At 39.9% G+C, this 21,744-nt stretch overlaps 1 protein-coding gene across 1 annotated transcript in view; it reads right to left on the bottom strand.

Moving 5' to 3' along the window:
* Nucleotides 1-21,744, bottom strand: part of LOC122732476 — a 141,304-nt gene that overhangs the window by 8,444 nt on the left and 111,116 nt on the right. The window contains exons 17-18 of the mRNA XM_043972645.1: nucleotides 20,669-20,752; nucleotides 13,721-13,841 (exon numbers count right to left, since the gene is read on the bottom strand). Of these exons, the coding sequence (XP_043828580.1) occupies nucleotides 13,721-13,841; nucleotides 20,669-20,752 (205 nt within the window). The remainder of the gene's footprint in view (nucleotides 1-13,720; nucleotides 13,842-20,668; nucleotides 20,753-21,744) is intronic.

Here is a 21,744-nt window from a genome sequence, read left to right as displayed (position 1 = left end):
TCATGTATAGGGAAGCCAGTTTGGCCAAAACATAGTGAATAAGGGGTCACGATGGGCTTTCAATGCTAAACAAAGGCATTTGCATTGTACTTTAGAGAAAGGAAGGAGTCACAGAAGCTTCTTGAGTAAGAGACTGACATGATCAGCCTTGTCCTTTAGGCATTTTAATTTGGGAGCTGGGTGGGTGGAGGATAGGTTAGAGAGGGACAGGACTGGAGGAAGAGGGACCAGTGAAGGGGCTGTGGCAATAACCTAGGCAAGAGGAGATAAGAACAATGTGTGATAGATAATCAGGTAAATGGATTGAAAAAATTGTCATTCAAAGTGATACCTGTGATGATACTACAAAAAGGGCAAGGCCGATGATAAGGATGTTTTCTTTCACAGATTCTGTTGCCTTAGCAGAAATCCATCCATTCATTAAACACCTACTATGTACAGAGTTTAAATTCTATTAAGACAGATAATAATAGCACGCGGTAAGCATAACATTCGATAGTTACCACATGATTGATATAGAATACTAGAGGAGGGCAATTGAAGAGAAAGACTGGTTACTGAGACTTAGTTTTATGACCTCTGGGAGGAAATTAAATTTTATTTTGAAATAATTATGGACAGATGTGAAATGTGTTTCTCTCTGTGACTCAATAATCTAATTAGCTATTTACATGATCTACCATCACAAGTCAGCATTAACCATTCAAAATATATCATTAACATTGTTTAAGTAGTAAAATTGTAAGTATATACTTACAACAAAAGGCTTAAAACTATTGTGGTAAAAATTATTTGTGATAAAATTATTATTGCAGTTTTTAGCTGACTCATTTGGGAGAGGCCACACCCGGCCCACCCTGAAGTTACGCATACTACTGAGGTCAGAAGGAGAGCTCTCAGTGGGCAGTTTTTCGAAGGCCCTCCCCTTTTGGGGGAGGAAAGATTGAACACTCCCTGAAGGGAAGCGGAGGGTTCTTCCCGAAGGCACTCTCTCTCTGGCATCTGCTGTCCCAGTGGTGGGAGCAACTGTAGACTCTCTACATTTTGGTGAGTTTATTACAGAAAACCCTAAATTCCTTTGAACTAGCTTAATTGGAGACGATCTGGGGGATGCATAGGTTAAGTTTAGAGTTAAGAGTATTTATCTGTATTTCATTTTTTCCTATTTACCTTTGTTGTTTAATTAATTCCCAAGTAATAAAATCTGATCCTTTTGTGAATTAAAGCTTAAAGGCTCCTTCCTTATTGGCCTGGGAGAAATATCTAAAAAGGGTAGTTCAGAGGGGAAGGTGAACCTAAAAGGTCCCTCATTATTTCTGGGACCCCAATATTAAGGGGAGTCACCCAAATAACACTCCATATATCAAATTTTGGCCCTCACACTATGAAGTAAACAGATGTTGATCTTAAAATTAACATTTTCAAAATGGGTAAATATATTTTACCTGAACTTTGAAAGAATCTATGGGCAGGAGCCCAGTGACTTTAATATGTGGTATCAATAAACGGAGCTAAAGAGATGCCCCAGTCCACTGGGCCTGTGGGTTTTTTGTTTGTTTGTTTGGGGGAACTTGGAAACTTTCTACAGGAAAGGCAGCTTGTCCAGTGATGTTCAAAGCATTAAGCCTTTTTTGGGGAAAGTTTTAACCCACACAAGGGAGGCCAGAAGCCTAACAAGGCATTCAAGGACATGGAGGTTGAGATGGAGTGAGTGGGAGCAAAGAAAGATGGGGCAAAGATACATCCAAATCAATCACTGGAGAGACAAAGAGATTAAGGAAACACCACAGAGGACAGGATACATCTGTAATTTGGTCAACAGAGGTGAGTCTAAGACTTAGATGAGATCATCTCAAATAGCAGGTGGGTTTTTCCCCCCCTGAAAAAAAGATCTGGGAGTTTAGTGGACTTTGAACTCCACATAAATAAGTCTGTATTCTGATGTGGCTGCCACAAAGGCTAATGGGAACTTTGGCTGTAGTAACAAGGACAGAGTTTCCAGGAATCTGGAGGTCATGGTTCCACTGTATGCTGCCCCCATCAGACCTCCTCTTGAGCAAAGCTTCTTAAACATACAGGGTCAAGTAACTGAATGTGGGGGTCACAAAAAATTTGACAACAGTAAAAGGTTATGTATACCTATTTTATATACCTATATACCCTGAGTCATGTAAATATTTCTCAGTCAAAAGGGGGTTTTGAGTGCATAAAGTTTAAGAAGCCTTGCTCTTGAGGATGGTGTTCAGTTCAGAACACCACAGCAGGGATAAATGAGAGTGTCCGGAGGCCCTGTCATAGGAGGATCAGGTAAAGGAATTGGACATGTTTAGCCCAGAGAAAAGAATTTATGGGAGACGTGATCATGGTGTTTAGCTATTTGGAAGGCTTGTTTCTATTTTCTTTGGTCCCAGAGGGCAGAATTGCAATCTGTGGGTGGGAGCTGCAAAGTGGCCAATTTCAGGCTTGATGACAGCAAAATTCCTCAACACTGGGAGCTGTCCAAAAGTGGAAGCCCTGCTTCTAGAGCTGGCAGTTTCCCCCTCCTTTCAAGCAGAGGTGGGACAATCAGTTGGGGGATATTTAAAGTGAGGATCCTTTTTCTGCCTGGGTTGGACAAAATGGCTCCTGAGATCCCTTCTAAACCTCAAATGTGGTGATTCTATAATCTTCAGCTTATAATAGCAGGAGGAAGGGAATCGATGGTATGTAAGAAGCAGTCCTCCTGACCCAGCATCCAGGTTAGACCATCTAAATTCTCTGCTGGTATGTTTAGGTCATCCTATATAACAAAATTGCTCCAGGCTGAGGCCAGGGCTTTTGTAGGGAGGTCTCTAGTAGGGGCATCTGATTCATTTTCCTTATTTAATGTCACAGGCAGGAGAGTCACAAATATTGAGATGCTAATTTACCTGAAAGAATCCAAATGGTGAGGATGGTGGGGGGGGGGGGAGGGGGGAGGACTAGAAATGAGGCAGGGCAGTGGCACCAGGCAGGAGGAAGACTTGTCTCCAACAGTGAAGACCTATGATAAGATAGCGTAGGCTCTGAAAACCAGTCTTTTCTCAACCACTGCAACATCAAGTGATGAAGTTGCCAAAGCCAAATCCTAAAATTAACATATTCACTGGAATCTTGAAAGAATTCACAGGCAAGGGCCCAGGGACTCCAATTTGCTGCTATATGTCTATGCATATGCTGAGACTATTCAAATGTCATGGAATTCATTTAAAGGGAAATTTTCCTCATCTGCAAAATGAATGGCAAGATAAGATTGTCTCTAAGGATACTTCCGGTTCCAGACTTCTCTCTTTGGCTCAGACTGACAAGTATCTACTTGTATACATTGTTATAGACTCTGAAGTTTTTTGTTTGTTTGTTTTTTATTTGGGGGGGGTGTTCAAGGAGGCAAGTTAATAAGACCTTATTTTACTTAACTCAGCTTTTTGTTTTTTGCTAAGAAACAATAACGAACCATGATGGCATAGAAAAAGCACTGGGTTTGGGATCAGAAAATCTGACTCCCTAGATCTTGGTTACTTATCTGTGAAATGAGAGAGGGAGAAGGTTTTAGACTATATGACCCCTGAATCTGAATCTGTGATCCTGATGTCCTGGTATCCAGCTCAAAGTAAATCAGTGAACTTGTGGGGTTGGGAGTGGGGATGGAAGCTACTACTCATCCCATATATCTTAGTAGATACAAAGGTCAAAGGTGCAAAATAAAATGGTCAAAAAATGTCCAATCCACTAAAAACAGAAGGGACCTCTCTTTCTGGTCAGGGCATTCATTCATTCATTCATTCGTTCAAAGTATTAATGCTGGTTCTCTCAGTTGGTGCTTCTCATAAGATATTCTCTAATAAATTATTTTATATACTTTTAAGACCAAACCTAATATAGTATTTGAAAGGCTCTATAACTAGCCACTATCCTATTTCCTTTTTCTTCTCTCTTTCAAGCACTACTTTCACTTGTCCTCATTAACATCAATGATAACATCTGCTGTACGTACAAGCATGAAATAGTAAGCTCCTTGAAGGCAGGGGCTGGTTTTGCCTTTGTTTGTATTCCCCCAGTGTGGCACTTACTTGGTAGGCATTTCATAAATGTTTGTTGAATGGAGAATGTGGAAATATATTTTACATGATCTTAGATGTATAATGAGTATCATATTGCTTGCTATCTCAGTAGTTTGGGGAGGGACTGGAAAGAGGGAGAGAACTTGAAACTCAAAATATTTTAAGAAGCATGCTAAAAATAAACAAATAATATGAACTGACTAACTAATCAATTTAGGGGAGAATGTTTCTTGATTTGACTTGTATTCAGGTACTGCACTAAGGTTAGAAAAGGAGATAAAAGTTTCTATAATTAAGAAACTTACAATTGATCTGAAATGACATAGCATCATAAAAAGATACATTATGATGCAAGGTAGTACAGTACTAAGTTCCACTGAATAGTAAAGATTTCCCCTGCCTCTCTTATTTCTTTCTTCTTTTTTATTTTCCTTTTATGCCTTTGCTTTACCTTTCTCCCTGACTTCTTTCCTAATGGTCATGTTTAAATTTTAGATCCACAATTTACAAAGAACCAATTAATCAATTAACACATGTTTGTTAAGCACCCGCTAGATGTCAAGCACAATACTATGCACTGAAGATACCAATGTAATGAATGAATGAAACGGTTGGAGAAGTTCCAGAGTAATAAAAATGATTTTTAAAAATATAGAGAATGAATCTTATCAAAAGAAGTCTGAAGGGCCTCATTATTATAGGCAGAGAAAAGCAGCTATTCATTTTCAATGAAAGGACCACAAAGAAGGATAGGCTTGAATTGCAACCAGAAGGATTTAGGTTAGAGAATTTTTTTTTTAATTTAGAAAGAATTTTCCAACCATAAAACTTGAGGCACTAGGGCCTTAACCATTTTTGTGGCATGGATCTTTTTGCCAATCTGGTGAAACCTAGAAACTTTTCTTCAGAATAATAATTTTAAATGCATAAAATAGCTAGTACTTCAAAGAAAACCAATTATATTGAAGTGTAGTCATTAAACATTTTTTTTTTTTTGCGGGGCAATGGGGGTAAACATTTTTTTAAAATACAAGGCCATGGGCCCTAGGGTAAGAATTCTTGCTTGGGGGTCATTATTAGCAGGGGCAGTATTATCAGAGGGGGTCAAGGAATCAACTTCTTTGAAAAATATAAAACATCTGTATTATATTTTGCTAAATGGCTATCAACTCATTTGTTCAAAATGATGGTTAATGCAATTTTGGTTTGGTGACTGCCCTTGAAGCAAACCCAACAATCATAGCTGCCTGTCAAAATCACTCCTTCATTTTATTCACTACTGCATGCTATTACAACCACTTAGCACAAAGAGGTCAATGGACATTCAGGTCTTTGGAGACCAAAGCCTCACTGTAGACCCTTTTCCTCCATTAGACTTCAGACACTCATTTCCCAGCAAAGTTCCTTACCAGTGGACTCCAGGTATGAAGGAAATTGTAGAGATGTTAGACCCTTCCCTGCCCATCATCTACAAAAGAATCTCTAGACTATTTGCAGAAAAGGAGAGTACTTTTGTTGGTCATTGTGACAAAGGTGACCTTGAACTTCAATGAAGGTACTGTGCAATCTACTAATTTTCTTAAATCTTCATTCCAAAACACACAGTAAAATTACCTTAAATTTGACAGTTTGTTTAAAAAATCACCATTCTTATTGCCCTCGAATAACTAGAAACAATGGGGTTCCTTAATTACTTCCTTTAATATGTTGAGTTTGGCTTCAGTATTCATTAGACATCAGATTTCAGGAGAACTTCCTTTTAACTTTGGCTAAATACTTAAGCCATAAAGTTTAGTGAATTTATTTAAGAAAAGTAAGTCCTCTAGTTTATGATGAGGCAAAGGATGATACCATATGTAACTGCAGAAGAAAATGTTAAATGAAAATACAGGGAGGGAAAATGAAGGAAATTTTATTTTCCTAGTATTTGGCAAGAGGAATAACGTGTTTTAGACTGAACATATGCATATATGAAAAAGAAACTCACTAGTGAATGAGGACAGTGATCAACACCATATGGGTTTTGTTGAAAGGTACCTGAAACATGCTTGATTCCTCTCACAGAGATAAGAAATAAGCAGATGGCCCAAAGGGAAGAAGACCCTTTTTTTCCCCCCGTTTTGTCAGAAAAGCAAAAATTCCTTTCAACTAACATTTATAAAGTGCCAATGATAAGCAAGTTTTTGTGCTGGGTACTTAGGCTTTAGATATGAACAAAGACAGTCCCTGCCCTCAAGGAGTTTATAGTCTGTGAGGGCAGCATCCTATAAAGTAGAGTGGGAAGAGGAAAATGAAGAGATCCTGATAAAGTGTCTTCAATCATTTTTGAGGAAGGAGAGAACACTTTCATTTGGGAGCTTCAGGGAAGAATTGGTGAAGGAGGTGACACCTGCACCTTGAAGGATTTCACCACATGATGAGTTAAATGTGTTCTAAGCATGGGAGACATTCTAGATGAGTAAATGCAGTGAGGAAGGGAAGGATGAGAACAGACAGCAGCTAGTAGTCGAGTTTGACTGAGATGTCTTAGGGTGTGAAAGGAAGTAATCCAATTGAATTCATTTCTGTTTGGTTTGGTTCAATTCAGTGAGCTTTCATGAAGTACCCAGCATGTTCCAGGCACTGAGATGGGAGGCATATGAGGCCTTTTTTGATGACGCAGTCATGATAGCTCTTGAAATCATGTGGTACATGTTTTGTGTTTTCTTACTTGTGCAGGTGTCATAAACTCTCTTAGAGTACAAGTTCCTTGAGAGCAGTAGTTGTTTGATTTTTGTGTATGCAGATCCCTAGAGCTTAGCACAGTGCTTCATAGCTGTGGAAGAAACTCAGAGTGATACAGTGGAATGGGGTGCCAGAGGTCCTGTGTTTGAATTCTGGCTTTGCCACTTATGTGACCTGAGCAATTCCTATGACTTGACAAAGTCTCGGTTTTCTCATCTGTAAAAATAAATGGGGCTGGGGGGCGGCTAGGTGGCGCAGTGGATAAAGCGCCGGCCCTGGATTCAGGAGTACCTGAGTTCAAATCTGGCCTCAGACACTTGACACTTACTAGCTGTGTGACTCTGGGCAAGTCACTTAACCCCCAATGCCCTGCAAAAAAAACAAAAACAAAAACAAAAATAAATGGGGCTGGACTAGATGGCCTTTAAGGTCCCTTCTAGCTCCAGACCTTTGACCTATCGGGTGCTTAATAAATATTCACTGACTCAATATATATGTACCAAACATTGCCATTTTGTAGGCTGAATGCCTCACACCTATGTAACACTATTTTAAAAATGAATATATGGGGGAAGCTAGGCGGTGCAGTGGATAAAGCACCAGCCCTGGAGTCAATGGGACCTGAGTTCAAATCCAGCCTCAGACACTTACTAGCTATGTGACCCTGGACAAGTCACTTAACCCCCATTGCCCCGCAAAAAAAAAAAAAAAGAATATATGACCTTGGGCAAGTAACCTAACCCTCATTGCCCTGCTCCCCCCCCAAAAGATGAAATACAAATTCATTTAAGACTACATTACTGAATTCAGAGAAGCTTTTTGTCATCATGTTTTTGTCCAAGCGATATTAATAGCTAGAATTTTTATAGCACTTTAAGTTTTGCAAAGTGCTTTATAAGTGTTATTTCACTTGATCCTCACAGGGACCGTGTGAGGTAGATGTGATTATTATTACCAATTTACAGATGATGAAGCTGAATCCAAGAGCATGTCCATTGACTTGCCCGTAGTAACATAACTAGTAAGTTCTGACTAAGATTTGAACTCGAGACTTTCTGGCTTTAGATTTAGTGATCTCTCCATTAAACCAACTACTTAACTTGGTCAGTAGATTGAGAGAGATGGGATGAAGGGTGACTTATGAAATTCTATTTGTTAAGAAAGGTGTTTGGGGCAGCTAGGTGGCACAGTGGATAGAGCATTGGCCCTGGAGTCAGGAGTACCTGAGTTCAAATCCGGCATCAGACACTTAACACTTCTAGCTGTGTGACCCTGGGCAAGTCACTTAACCCCAATTGCCTTGCCAGAAAAAGAAAGAAAGAAAGAAAGAAAGAAAGAAAGAAAGAAAGAAAGAAAGAAAGAAAGAAAGAAAGAAAGAAAGAAAGAAAGAAAGAAAGAAAGAAAGAAAGGTGTTCTACAACTTGAAAAGCTTGGAAACCCATTGTTACATGATTTCATTTATGACGTCTTGCTTCCTTAGTTTCACAATTCAGTCCATCTGTAAAATACGCTGAGTGTTGTTTGTTCTTTGTTTTCAGAGGACCGGTGACACCACAGGGTGATGTCTTGACTAGTGCATGCACTGGATTGAAGTGAGGTAGAGTTGTACAAACTTGTCAGCCTCACTCTCTCTTCCAGAGTCATTGAAGTTCAGTGACAAGATAAAAGTCAAAACAGTTGGCAGTGGCCCAGGATGCAGTGGATGGTCTTGGAATCTTCACTGTCTGACCAAGCTGCTTCAGCTGCTCTCATGGCCATTGGAACAAATTGTCCTCATCCCCCCATTCTGCTGGGGGAAGTCTTCACATGCTTGGGGTGGACATCCCCCTAACTCATCTATGAGACTGAGGCCTACTGGTTACCCTGAACCTGGTTTGGCCTATTTTCTAAGACAGTTTATCAAGGCATGGCCACTGTGTATGCTATAGCTTCTTGGAGCCACAGTTGAGAGTTGGGGTGCATGGAGTGTTTGGGGAGTACCAGCACCTCTGGTGTGAAGGCTTCCTCACCAGGAACCCCATATGTTGATAAAATAACAAGTCCAAAAAAATAAATAAATAAGTAAAATATACACATTAAGGACCCTGATGAAGAGGCTAGCACTGTCATTTCACTGGTGTGTGGAATTCTAGGATAAGGAGACTCCTTCTGCCACTTCAGATGTAGCACCTTCTTTGAAACTCAGGTTCTTACAGAACTGCCTGGAACAGCAAGAGAGTAAGTGGTTTGCCCAGACTCATACACACAGTATCAAAGGCACAGCTTAAAGCTGGGGCATCTACTGAGTCCTGCTAGAGGGTGAGTATCTATAAATGAAGGAGCTCAAAGTTATATGTTACTGACATGTTGGTGATACCATAAATTCAGATTGAAGAGCCTTGGTCTAGTTGTCAGGACAAGCTGTGCTATATGCAAGCTTACAGCTGTAGCTACATGTTGGTGAGCTGATAACATGTGGGAGCAGATAGAATGTTGGGTGAGTCAGGAGCAACCTGAAGTTGAATCCCTTCCATGACACTTATCTGCATAACTAGTAGTGATTCATCTTAGATCTGGGAGCCTCCATTTCCTCTTGAGTAAAGTCACACTAATAATACCCACAATGTCTACTTCATGAGGTCGTCATGAGGATGAAATGTGCATAAAGTCACTGTGTGATTTCTATAAATGTCAGCAATTATCTTCACTAATAGGGCTAGGATGACTTTTCCCAAATTTGGCAGAGTACATATTTGAGGGGTGCAGAGCTCCAGGGAACTTGTCCAAGAGTTTATATGACTTTCACTGCTTTCTGGTTCCTACTTCTGAAAGTCAGGAGTAGATAGAATGTTGGGCCTGAAGTCAGGAAGACTCATCTTCATGAGTTCAAATATGGCTTCAGACACTTAATAACTATGTGACCCTGGGCAAGTCACTTAACTCTGTTTGCCTCAATCCCCTCAATTGCAAAATGAGCTGGAGAAAGAAATAGCAAACCACTGTAGTATCTTTGTCAAGAAAACCCTAAATGGGGTCATTTATAAATTATCTTTTATTGAAATTAAAGAATAATTTATATTACAGTAAATTTTATTGAAAAATTGGGAGAGAAATCAACCTTTTAAACCTTTTAAAATACACTCATGTTGAAACCAGGTAAGACTTTGCTTTTTCTATTTTTTTTTAAGAATTTGAAGGCCTTATATATGTATACTTATATACATATACACTCACATATACTTATATATGCATGTGTGTATGTATATATATTATATATATTATTTGTGTGTGTGTGTGTGTGTATAAACAATTCAACAACATCAGGTTAATTTCTCTGAAGCTAATTCAAATTTAACACATACTTTCAGGAAGGAGTTCAGAGCTAGAGGAAGAATGCCATTTTTCTATTCTATAGAGGTGACACTATAAGTAATAATTATGACCTTCAAATGGACAATGAGTTGAAGTATGATGTTATTGATAAGATTTTGGTGTTCATGTGGTGCCCTAGTAGCCCAGATTAGGTATTTCTGTTCAAGTTCAATAAGTTTTTCAACATCCACTTGTTTAAAATATTGCTTATTCTTTTTTTTTGGGGGGGGTGAGGCAATTGGGGTTAAGTGACTTGCCCAGGGTCACACAGCTAGTAAGTGTTAAGTGTCTGAGGCCAGATTTGAACTCAGGTCCTCCTGACTCTAGGGCCAGTGTTTTATCCACTGTGCCACCAAGGTACCCTAAAATATTGCTTTCAATGAGTTTTTCTCTCCTTTGACCTAGAGTGAATGTTCTCTCTTAAAATGGGTGTAATTATAGTATCAAAAGAGAAGTTTAAATGTTTACATCTAACACATGCATGCTATTGTAGCCAATCAACTTAATGAAGCCAATGTCACAGGTCTGATTCCCTAGGCTTTCCCAAGGCTAAATAGCTCTGTCCTTTTACTGGTGAGATATATAGATATGTAAGTAATCTCTACATATATGTATATGGTGCATATATAGGTTTTTATGCACACACATGCATGTATATACATGTATATATGTGTATATCTATATCTACATACAAAAAGCATGTGGGTTTTGTGTTTTGGACACATGAGACAGCACAGACTTTAACCAACAACATCATACATACAGCCATCTACCAGGCCAGTAATACATACTTTACCTATTGGCAGCACTTGTGAATACACAGTCAAACATTTGGTATAGAAGATTACATTATTTCAAGGGAAATGGATCTTACTCAAAAGGAAATTCTAGAGATTTATAGAAACAAAGATTTAAGTTATTAAAGTATTCTACTACCCCCCAACCTGACCTGTTTCTGACTTATGGCCTTCCTTATTTTGCAAATCTTCCTTTTTACTAATCAAACACATCATTGCTGGAGAAATAGAAATAATCTCTTTCTTGAGACACACTTTAAGCATCTATAATTTTATTAGTGTGTGCCCTCCGTCTGCTACAATTCACAGTGTAGGATCACAGAGGCAGAGCTAAAGGGACCTCGGGTACTATCCAGTCCAGCCCCCTATTTTGCAAATAAGGAAATGGGCCCAGCATGGGTCTATTGCACGTTAGGTGTTACACTAAGTGAGGTTTGAACCAAGGTTCTTTAACTCCAGAAGTCGTGTTCTTTGTACTGTACCATACTCCCTCCCAGACCCTCTAACTTAGCAGAGGGTCTTTAAGAGTCGCTATGGGGGCAGCTAGGTGGCGCAGTGGATAGAGCACTGGCCCTGGATTCAGGAGGACCTGAGTTCAGATCCAGCCTCAGACACTCCACACTTACTAGCTGTGTGACCCTGGGCAAGTCACTTAACCCCAATTGCCCCACCAAAACCTCCCCCGCAAAAAAAAGCAAAAAAAAAAAAAAAAGAGTTGCTATAGCCAAAACTTTTGTCATCTTCTGGCCAACCTGTTGAAGAGCCTCTCTGAACTTAGACTTAAGACTCAGATGCACCATGTGATCCATCACTAGGCCAGTTCTCAAAGTTTTCTTAGCTTGGTAGGAATGGCCACAGTGTACGTTCTATTGATATAGATTTCTATAACACAGGTTCACCTTTAAGCCATGATGGGACACTGGAATGGCATCTTGTTGAAGGTCTTGAAATACATTGTAGGGTGATATTTGATAAGCATCACATCAAGATATGAAAATCATCAAAGTAATGAGGAAGTAGTTTAATGGATTAGAAAAAAATCTAGTTGTCTATGTTTCATTGCAACATTTAAAATACATTTTCTAAAAGGTATATAATAAAATTGCCAATGGTTTTAAAATGTGCACAGTGCCTGAGATGGCAGTCTTCTAAATGTAACACTATTTAAAGTATGCATGTTGATTCCTATGAGTTTCACTTTGCCAAATTGATGTCATTTTAACCTTATAGTAGTTTAAAAATCTGTCCTGTCAACTTTGTAAGTCAAACATCTGGGAAGTTGGGTTCTAGTGTGAATAGTCACCTAATTAACCTCTCTTAGTCTCAGTTTCCTCATCTGTAAGATGGGTATAATAATAACACCCACCTTCCAGGGTTGTCATGAAGTTTAGAGGAGGTAAGATTGTAAAGAATTAATTGTTATTTGAGGTTTTTATGCCTCAGCGAGCACTGGCCTGGGGTTCCACAAACCACACGGTGCATCACCCACTGGTTGTACCTGTTGCCATGGCGCTGGTACCTCACATCATCACCACTCGGGGACACCTACATGGGCCTGGCAAAATTTAATGATTGGAATAATGATTGGAAATTGGAAAAATAATGATTGGAAGCCTAGTGAGGGCAGTCATGTGACTGTCAGAGCGGCCATCCAATTGGCTGGGGGCTGGGGGGTTCTGGGATTGGGGGAGGAGAATTCATCATTCTAGCTGGACGCTGGGAAGGCGAAAGGAGCTCTGTTGTGTATTCTCAGCTGATTCCTGGGCGGTGGTATTTCTTCAGGTTGTATAATTTCCCTTTCCCCATTTTATTTCCTTTCCCTTGATTCTACTGAGCCCGTTTGTGTGTGTGTGTTTTTTTTTTAAGTTCGTTCTTGTTAAAATAAATGCTATTCTGTTTTGAGGGAGGCTGCCGGTCTCCTTCCTTGCCCCAATATTGCAGCGAGCTGCTTAGCTAACACTCCCTAATTAAAAATTGGTCCCCACAAGATATATAAAGTGCTATACAAATGCTAGCTATTATCGGACAACCTCCATTTTGTTTTTCTTGTCTTTAGTTCACACTGGTCTCTCCCACCTCTGAATTACACTTGGATTCTTAACAACAAACCCTAATGTGTGACCATACCTCTTCTGACACCAAATTGCTAAACTGTGGTTAAGTACAAAGATTACAAACCCCCTTTTTCAAAACTGAAATGACTATAACTATTTGTAGAGAGAGGCAGCTTTCCATAGAAGACAGAAGGCCAGCCTTGGTTGCAGAAAGACTTAGGTTCAGGTCTCCTACCTGCGTGGCATTGGGCGAATCACTTAGCTCATCAGTGTCACAGGCAATTCTAAAACAGCAACTATAACCCAGTTGCTGACCTGCATCACAAGAGAGTTTCCTGCACTGATTTTTAAAAATTAAGAACTTGATAAACATGAACAAACACAAGCATTTCCATTTACAAAGAAGAACATAAAAAGAGAATTATATACATGGAATCTTGAGTCTCTATCATACACAGCTTGGTTTTAACATAAGTTATAATAAATTTCACATGGTGATACCTATACTCTCCTCCTGATTTGTGTGCCTCTCTAGAGTCTCCTATACTGATGCTGTATCCTCAACATCCCAGGTATAGGACCCAGCACATAGAAGGCACTGAATAAATGCTTGCTAATGGACTAATTCATGGAATTGTGGATCCAGACCAAAAAAGAAAAACAACTATTTGCAACTTAAAAGCACAAATGCAAAGCATATGAATATAGCACATACCTTGTGACTAAAGTCTCTGCTGCCTCTTTATCCAGAAGGTGTTGGAAGTAGTCCTCTATTGCCTGAGCAGTTAGGATTTTTTTTAAGTATGGATAATAGAGGGGATGTCGTGCCACAATGCCTGCAACATGTAAAACATTACATCAGAAGGATGACAATCCATAGATAATCAGACATCTCACACTACCTCCAATAGTAGTCTGTGGATTAAATCTATTTAGGAAAATAAGTCATGCACTTTCCATATTTCTAGACCAATGGAATATTGCTAACCAAGGACAAAAAGTCCAGTGACTATTTTCATAGTCCAATAAGCGTTCTCGACACTGGTCTTGTATCTTCCCATGTTTCTACATTGATTTCAAGGAATAATTGTGAAATTCTAAAAATTATTAATTTAATTTAATTTTGAAAATAAATACATTATTTATTTATTTGTGGGGCAGGTTGGGTTGAGAGAGCTTTAGGAGTAGTAGAAAGGGTTGTTGTTTTTTTTCCATTTCAACAAGAAACAGCTCTTCCATTGACAAATTTGTATTTCAGGCTTTCGTGACAGGAATGTTCCCTGCATAATTGGCTAACTCATGCCTTTGGCTCCTTTTAGTTTAACAGAGTTAACTTGGTAGCAATAATTGATATTGAGTGTAAAGAGAGCTTAGCTAAAGAATTAGGCAGGCATGCTCAATTCAGTGCAACAAACATGGTTAAGTTCCTACTGTGTTTAAAGCTTTGTGCTAGATGCTAGTGATACAAAGACAAAACAGTCCTGCCCTGTGATGTGCTTGCTTTTTGTGGGAGATACAGAGAGTAAGCAGATAAAAAAATACAAGGTAATTGGATGAGGGGCTATCACAACTGAAGGAGGAGGATTGGGGGGGATCCTGAGCCGAACACGAGAAAATGAGGATTCTAAGAAGCAGGCGGTAAAGGGGAATTATATTCTAGACATCAGGGGACAGTTTGTATCAATTTGCAGAAGTGAGAAATGGAATCTTCAGTTCAGGGAACAGCTCATAGTCCACTTTGGCTGAGACATAGAGTACATGAGGGAGATCATGAAAAATAAACCTAGAAAGGTAGATGGGAGCCAGACTGGAAAGCCTTAACCACCAAAATGAAGAGTCTGTATATTATTCAAGAGGCAAGAAAGAGCCCCAGGGGGAATGGTGGCGCACTGGATAGAGCACCAGCCCTGGATTCAGGAGGACCTGAGTTCAAATCCAACCTTAGACACTTGACACTTACTAGTTGTGTGACCCTGGGCAAGTCACTTAACCCTCATTGCCTCACAAAAAAAAAAAAAAAAAAAGAGCCCCAGAAAGGCATTTTTGTAGGATCATGGTAGGTCAAAACTGTGCCTTAGGAAGATTATATTGATATATGTGTGGAGGAAAGACTGGAGAAAGGAAAGGTTAGAAGCATGGAGAACAATTAGGAGGCTTTTAGTCCAGATGAAAAGTGAAATGGACCCGAGCTAAGATGGGGATCCTAAGAAGGGGATCTTCTTAGAAGCCCTCCTTCTAAGAAGAGAGACATGCTGTAAAGGGAGAATTAATGAGAATTGACAACTGAATGGATCTGAAATTTGGGGGGATGAAGGAAGTAGAAAAGTAAAGAATACGGTTAAATTATAAACTGGGGTGCCTGGGAAGATAGAAGTACCCTTAAAAGAAACAGGAAAGTCTGAAGAAGGGAGGCTAAGTTAAAGGAGAAAAGATGAGTCCATTTAAAAAATTGCTTTTATTTTATTTTCAGTACTGAATTCTTTCCCTCCCCCACCCATTAAGAAGGCAGGAAGAATAAAAACTATTTCAAATATGTACAGACACATCAGATTTCTTCGTTAGCTATATTCTGAAAAACTTCCAAAGGAAAAAAAAAACAAGAAAAGTGAAGAAATAGAAAATATGCTGTAATCTTCACTCTTGAGTTCATCAGGTCTATTTATGAAGGTTGATAGCATGTGTCATTGTGAGACCTTTGAAATTGTGGTTGGTCATTGTGCTGAGCAGAGGTACTAAGTCTTTCAGAACTACCCTTTCTTTCTTTCTTTCTTTCTTTCTTTCTTTCTTTCTTTCTTTCTTTCTTTCTTTCTTTCTTTCTTCCTTCCTTCCTTCCTTCCTTCCTTCCTTCCTTCCTTCCTTCCTTCCTTCCTTCCTTTCTTTTTTTGTGGGGCAATGAGGGTTAAGTGGCTTGCCCAGGGTCACACAGCTAGTAAGTGTCAAGTGTCTGAGGATAGATTTGAACTCAGGTCCTCCTGAATCCAGGGCCGGTGCTTTATCCACAACAGCTAACTATCTTTACAATATTGTTGTCACTGTAAAAATTGTTCAGTGAGTTCCATTTTCCACATATAGAATTTGAGATGCCAGCAGAGCATCTAGAAAAAAGATCTTAAGCAGGGAGTTGGAGTTCAAGAGAGAGTTTGGGGTTACATGTGAAGATATGAGAGTCATCTGAGTAAAGATGATTATGGAACCCATAGCAAACGATGTGATCATCAGAGGAGAGAGTCTTGAGTGAGAAAAGAAGGGGTCCCAGGACAGTGTTAAAAGACGTATTTGCTTAGGGTACAAGAGAGAGACTGATTCAGCAAAGAAGACAGAAAATGAATGATCATAAGGGTAGGAGGAATAGGGATACAGTGCTGTGGCAGCCAAGATATGGAAAATTATCCAATAAGTCAGGGAACTAATGGGTTAAAAATGGTAGAAAAGTCAAGGTGGATGAAAACTAAGTAAAGGACATTGATTTAGCAGTTAAGAGATGGTTTGTAATCTTGAAAAGAGACGTTTCAGAAGGCTAGCAGAAGCCTAGTTGTATGGGCTTGAGAAGTGAGTGGGTGGTAAGACAGCAAAGGTAGCAAGAGTAAACAACTATTTTTAGGAGTTCAGAAGTGTAAAGGAGAGGACATATGAATCAACCAATGAACATTTATTAAGCACCAATTATGTACTAAGCACAGAGGATACAAAAAAGAGACCAGAGACAGTCCTTGCCCTATAGGCGTTTACAATCTAATGGGAGAGACAACATGCAAACAAATATATACAAAGCAAGCTATATACAGGATAAGTAGGAAATAATTAATAGAAGGAAAACACTGGAATTAAGAGGGGTTGGGGAAGGCTTCCCATAGGAGGTGAGATTGATGTAGAAGGCAAAAAAGAGGTTAAAAGAAAAATCTAAGACCCAAGCTCTAATTCAGATATGAGCCCTTAAAGGGATTCAGATCCCAGTTAATGGATAACTTACAAGTCAGGATGCTAAGTTCTCTTTCCCACAGAAATCAGTACCCATAATGGGAACATAGGGAGCAAGGCCATGAAGAAAGACCTTGGACTAATGACAGGCTATAGAAACTTAGACTAGAAATAAATGATAAATGAAGATGTTTTGAAACTAGCCTTGGGAATCAGAAAGAGATACGCACAGAAAAGGCCAAATTTGTCCCCAGATTCACCTTATGACATGTAAACCCCCAAAACACACCTCCACAGAAAAAGGAACCCGCCTCAGTGGTTGCCTTAGGACCCCAGGAACTCCAAATAAGCCCTGTACCTCCCCAAGGTGGAGATTATTATAATGAGAAGGACAGGCCCTCCCCTATACCTCCCTAAAGTGGAGATTATTATAATGAGACTGATAATCAGTTTATCCATACTATAAATATAACTGTCTTTCCTTTCACTATTTGAGAGTTACCTTTCCACTATTCTGGTTCTCTCCCTGTGGTCACCCACAGTATTGCAATAAAACTTGGTAAACTGAGTCACTGAGTCTTGTAATTCTTTTGGGACAACTCACCATCAATTTGACCCCAAATTCCATCCCACATCAAGATATTAGTTGGGATTTAAAGCAAAGCTTCTTAAACTGTGGGTTGCAACCCCATATGGGGTCACATAACTGAATGTGGGAGTTGTGAAAAATTTGGCAACAGTAAAAGGTTATGGCTACCTATTTTATGTACCTATATACCTGGGACTGTAAAAATTTCTCAGGCAAAAAGGGGTCGTGAGTGGAAAAAGTTTAAGAAGGCCTGATTTAAAGGAAGTCGTGGAGGTGGGAAAGCGTTCCAAGCTTGGGGAACAGCCAAAGACAATGCCCAGAGCCAAAAGATGAGTGTCTTGTTTGTGGAATAGCCAGGAGGCCAGTGTCACTGGATCAAAGAGTGTTTATTAGGGAGTAAGGCGTAAGGATACCAAACAGAGAATTATGTATAGAGGCGATATAGGAAGCTACTGGAGTTTACTGAGTAGGAAGGTGACATGATTGGACCTGCATTTTAGCGGCTGAATGGACTATGAATTAGTGAGGAGAGACTCGAAGCAGGCAGATTTACCACCAGGCAGGCTATTGCAACAATCCAGGTGTGAGGGGATGAGAGTCTGAATCAAAGAGGTGGCAGTGTCAGAGGAGAAAAGGGGACATATTTGAGGGATATTGAAAAGATGAAATCAACAGGACTTGGCAACAGCTTGGATATGGGGAGTGAGGGACAGTGAGGAATCCAGCATGACTCTTAGTTTGGGAGTTGAGAGACTAGCAGGATGGTGCTGCCTAGTAGAGTAATCGGCAAGGTAGGAGAAGAGAGTTTGGGGGAAAGATACCGAGTCCTGTTTTTTCACATGCTGAGTTTAAGATGTCTACTGGACATCCCATTTGAGACATCTGAAGGGTAGTTGGAGATGAGAAATTGCTTATCGATGGCTTGGATGGTACATCCAAGAAATGGTAAGGTCAGGAGCAAGGTGTTTTGTTGGTTTGGGTTTGAAGAGTACTGGAGACCTCAAAATGTTTTTCTGGCTGCAGATGAGTCAGATTGAGATAACATTCATTGGGGCAAGCCCTTGGAGGAGATAGGATAAGATAGGATCCTGAGTAGAAAGGGAGTGGTTAACCTTGACAAGGAGAAATGCTACATCTTCTTCAGCCACTAGAGTAAAGATAGTATTTTTGAGGCATACTGTAGAAGAGAGTGGACATTCACAACAGGTTTTATGGAAATGGTCATGGTGGACAAGGGACATGAAGAGAGGGAGCAACCAGCAATGCAAAAAATATCCATGAATGTGCTATCTTCTGGGGAGGGTCCTGTTTCTGAAAGAGTCTGAAAATGGCAGGTGTCAACAGAGCAGAACCAGCCTCTAACCTGTGAATGGCTGGAGCTATCCCTAGCGGGGGACCCCGGCACATGTGTACTTGCTTGCAAGCCATTTTCCTCACTTTGAAAATAAAACTTCTCTTTGATTCCCGACTCTCCTGTCTCTAGCTCGCTCTGATCTGCTTGGCTACTCACAGGTCAGAGGCAGGTTCCACCCGGCTGACACAGGAGTGTGTCTTAAGATCTAGAATGAAGGGGAGCTTAACATTAGGGTGAGCTCTGGAGACCGGAGGATGATCTGGACTCTGGAAAGGGGTAGAACTAAGTGTAGGAAAAGGTAGTGGGGGTTGCTGGGATTGGGGAGTGGGGGAGATTTTGCTTTAGCAACTCTGAATCACTGGGATAAGGAAAATACACTGGGTAATGAGGTATGCAGGAAACTGCTAGAGGTGCCAGGGAGTTAAGTCTGGCCCTTTGCCTAGGTAAATACTTCATGATCAGGTCCCCTTATCCAGAGTGAACTCATGATTGGCACCAGTTGTGTAGCCTTATCCCCCAAAAAAGGGTAAGAAATGAAGCTCACAAAGAAGAAACATGTAATGTTCCTCATGGAATCAGAATTCTAGATCTTTTAACACAAGGCTTAAGAACCTGGGATATATGGAGCTGTAGTGGGCAAAACCCAAAGACCCTAACCCCAACAACAGACCCCTTGGTCTGTGAATAGACTGGATAACCGACTTTCAATATGAGTGCTCTCCTCTGTAATCCTATGTATTTCATGCGTTTAAAAACCTTATTCAGACACCAAGGATTTCAGTAGATTGCCCAAAGGGTCCCTTACACAAAAAGAGTGAAGAACGCCCCTCTCTGATGACTCTGTCATCAGCCCACGGCTCATCTCTAACAAAGAACTACTCCAGAGCTCAGAAGGACACAAGTGCCCTTGGATACAGGTTCTGTTTAAACGTGGCTTCGGTAACATTATTGCTTTTTATTAACTAATAGCCTAGGCTTTGTTAACAAGAAGTCACAAATTCTTCTGGTTTTACACGAAGTCAACACTGAGCTTTGTGGAGACTTCCTACTAAAGAATGACTGTTTTGCAGCCCATGTTTAGCAGAGGACCCTCAAGAGTTCATGTGAATGTATAAGAGGACTGAAGAATTCCCTTCCGAGCTGCAAGAAGAAACTATGTCTACAACCATGCCTAGGCCTTTGACAAAGTTTCTTGAATTTCAGGAGTAGATTGAAAGAGAAAGGAATCACAGAAATCTTGAATTTGAAAAGGACCTCTCCTTGAGGTTATCTAGTCTAATCCTTAGCTAAAGCATAAATCCCTTTGTGCCGTTCTACCTCTCCTGATAAGGTGTTTACTGCCTACTGAGGCAGGTCTTTCCATTTTGGGCCACTTCCAGTTTTAGAATTTCTCCTTGATGATAGTAAGCCAACATTTAGAATTTTCTTGTGTTTTCTTTTTTTTTCCCCCCACTTTATTATAACTTTAGAGGGAAATATACCAAGGAGAGGAAAGAACAGAAACTTTGAGATAATAAAGAAATATGGATTGTAAGGGAAATGAAAAGTGAAAGGCAGTTCTCTGCAGAACCACCATTCTAAAATTCATAGAATGAGGAGGTTAAAATACTCAGAAACAGGATCCACTTCTCTGGTGTCAAGTAAAGGCAGGGTATTATTCTTGGCCCTTATTGTTTTGAAAGCTACAACATAGTATTTTTTTTTTTGGTAAGGTCAGAAATAGTTGCATTTTTAGACAGCCTAGTGCCCAAATATTACAATGTATGAAAACATGCCAAGCTGGGATTTTTAATAAGAAATACCTATATTTGCTGAGTTTCCTTTGTCCCCACTTCTGGTATAGGCCAGATCTTCTAAGCGATAGGTCAGTGAGCCATGTGGTAGATCTATGCCAAAAAAAAAAAAAAGAGAGAGAGAGAGAGAGAAATCTAGCCATGAGTTTGTTTTGTTTTCAGTCAGCATGGTCTCTAGTTCAGCAGCTGCCCAGGCAGAGCAACTCAGTGGATGAAAATCATTGTTTTTCTGAAGCTCTTCTCAGCACCCCCAACAGCTTCAGTTTTTATGATGACATATGGAAATTAACATTTTTCAAAAGTTATGGCATAAATGCATTTTTTTTTCTCTCATGAAAAAAATATCATATAATGAAAATTAGCTCAACAACAAAATCAGAGTTGGACACAGCATCATTTAAGGGATCTGCAACTTCCCACAAAGGTAAAAACTATAACATTTTGCTAGAAAGGAAAAATACCTGCAGTATGCAAAAATGAATGAGAAAAAAGTAATTTCATATCCCTTCCTTTCTGTAAGGTTTCAGGGAGAAGAATGACTTTCTACATTCATGTAGCCATTTCTTAAGGAAATAGGTCAAGGACCTGCATTTTGTTTATGTAGGAATTCACTCCCCCAAGGCTTCCAAGGCTAAGTGGCTTCTCACTTATACTCTGAGGGTCACAGAGGTCAATGGACTTGCCCACAGTTACAGAGCTACCCACAGACAAATGTGGGCTCTGAACCCAGGTCATTCACCTCCAAGTCTAGGTCTCTAGATCTCTATCCACTGCACTACAGTGCCCCTCCATTGCCCTTTTTTTTTTTTTTTTTGGCTAGGGGCAATGAGGGGTAAGTGACTTGCCCAGGGTAAGCTAGTAAGTGTTAAGTGTCTGAGGCCTAATTTGAACTCAGGTCCTCTTAAATCCAGGGCCAGTGCTTTACCCACTGCACCACCTAGCAACCCCTCCTCCATTAGCCCTTTTTGGAAACATGCACACACACACAAATTCTGTAGAGTTGAATAATGTACAATATGGGCAATTTGTAAATACTGTTTAACGATAATAAAGGTGAAGAGCATTAAAAATTGCCTCCAAAGGAG

This window comes from Dromiciops gliroides, chromosome 6, assembly GCF_019393635.1.
Source record: "Dromiciops gliroides isolate mDroGli1 chromosome 6, mDroGli1.pri, whole genome shotgun sequence".
NCBI lineage: Eukaryota > Metazoa > Chordata > Mammalia > Microbiotheria > Microbiotheriidae > Dromiciops > Dromiciops gliroides.
Note: the sequence above shows the minus strand (reverse complement) of the source record. Positions and strands in the feature narration are given on the sequence as shown.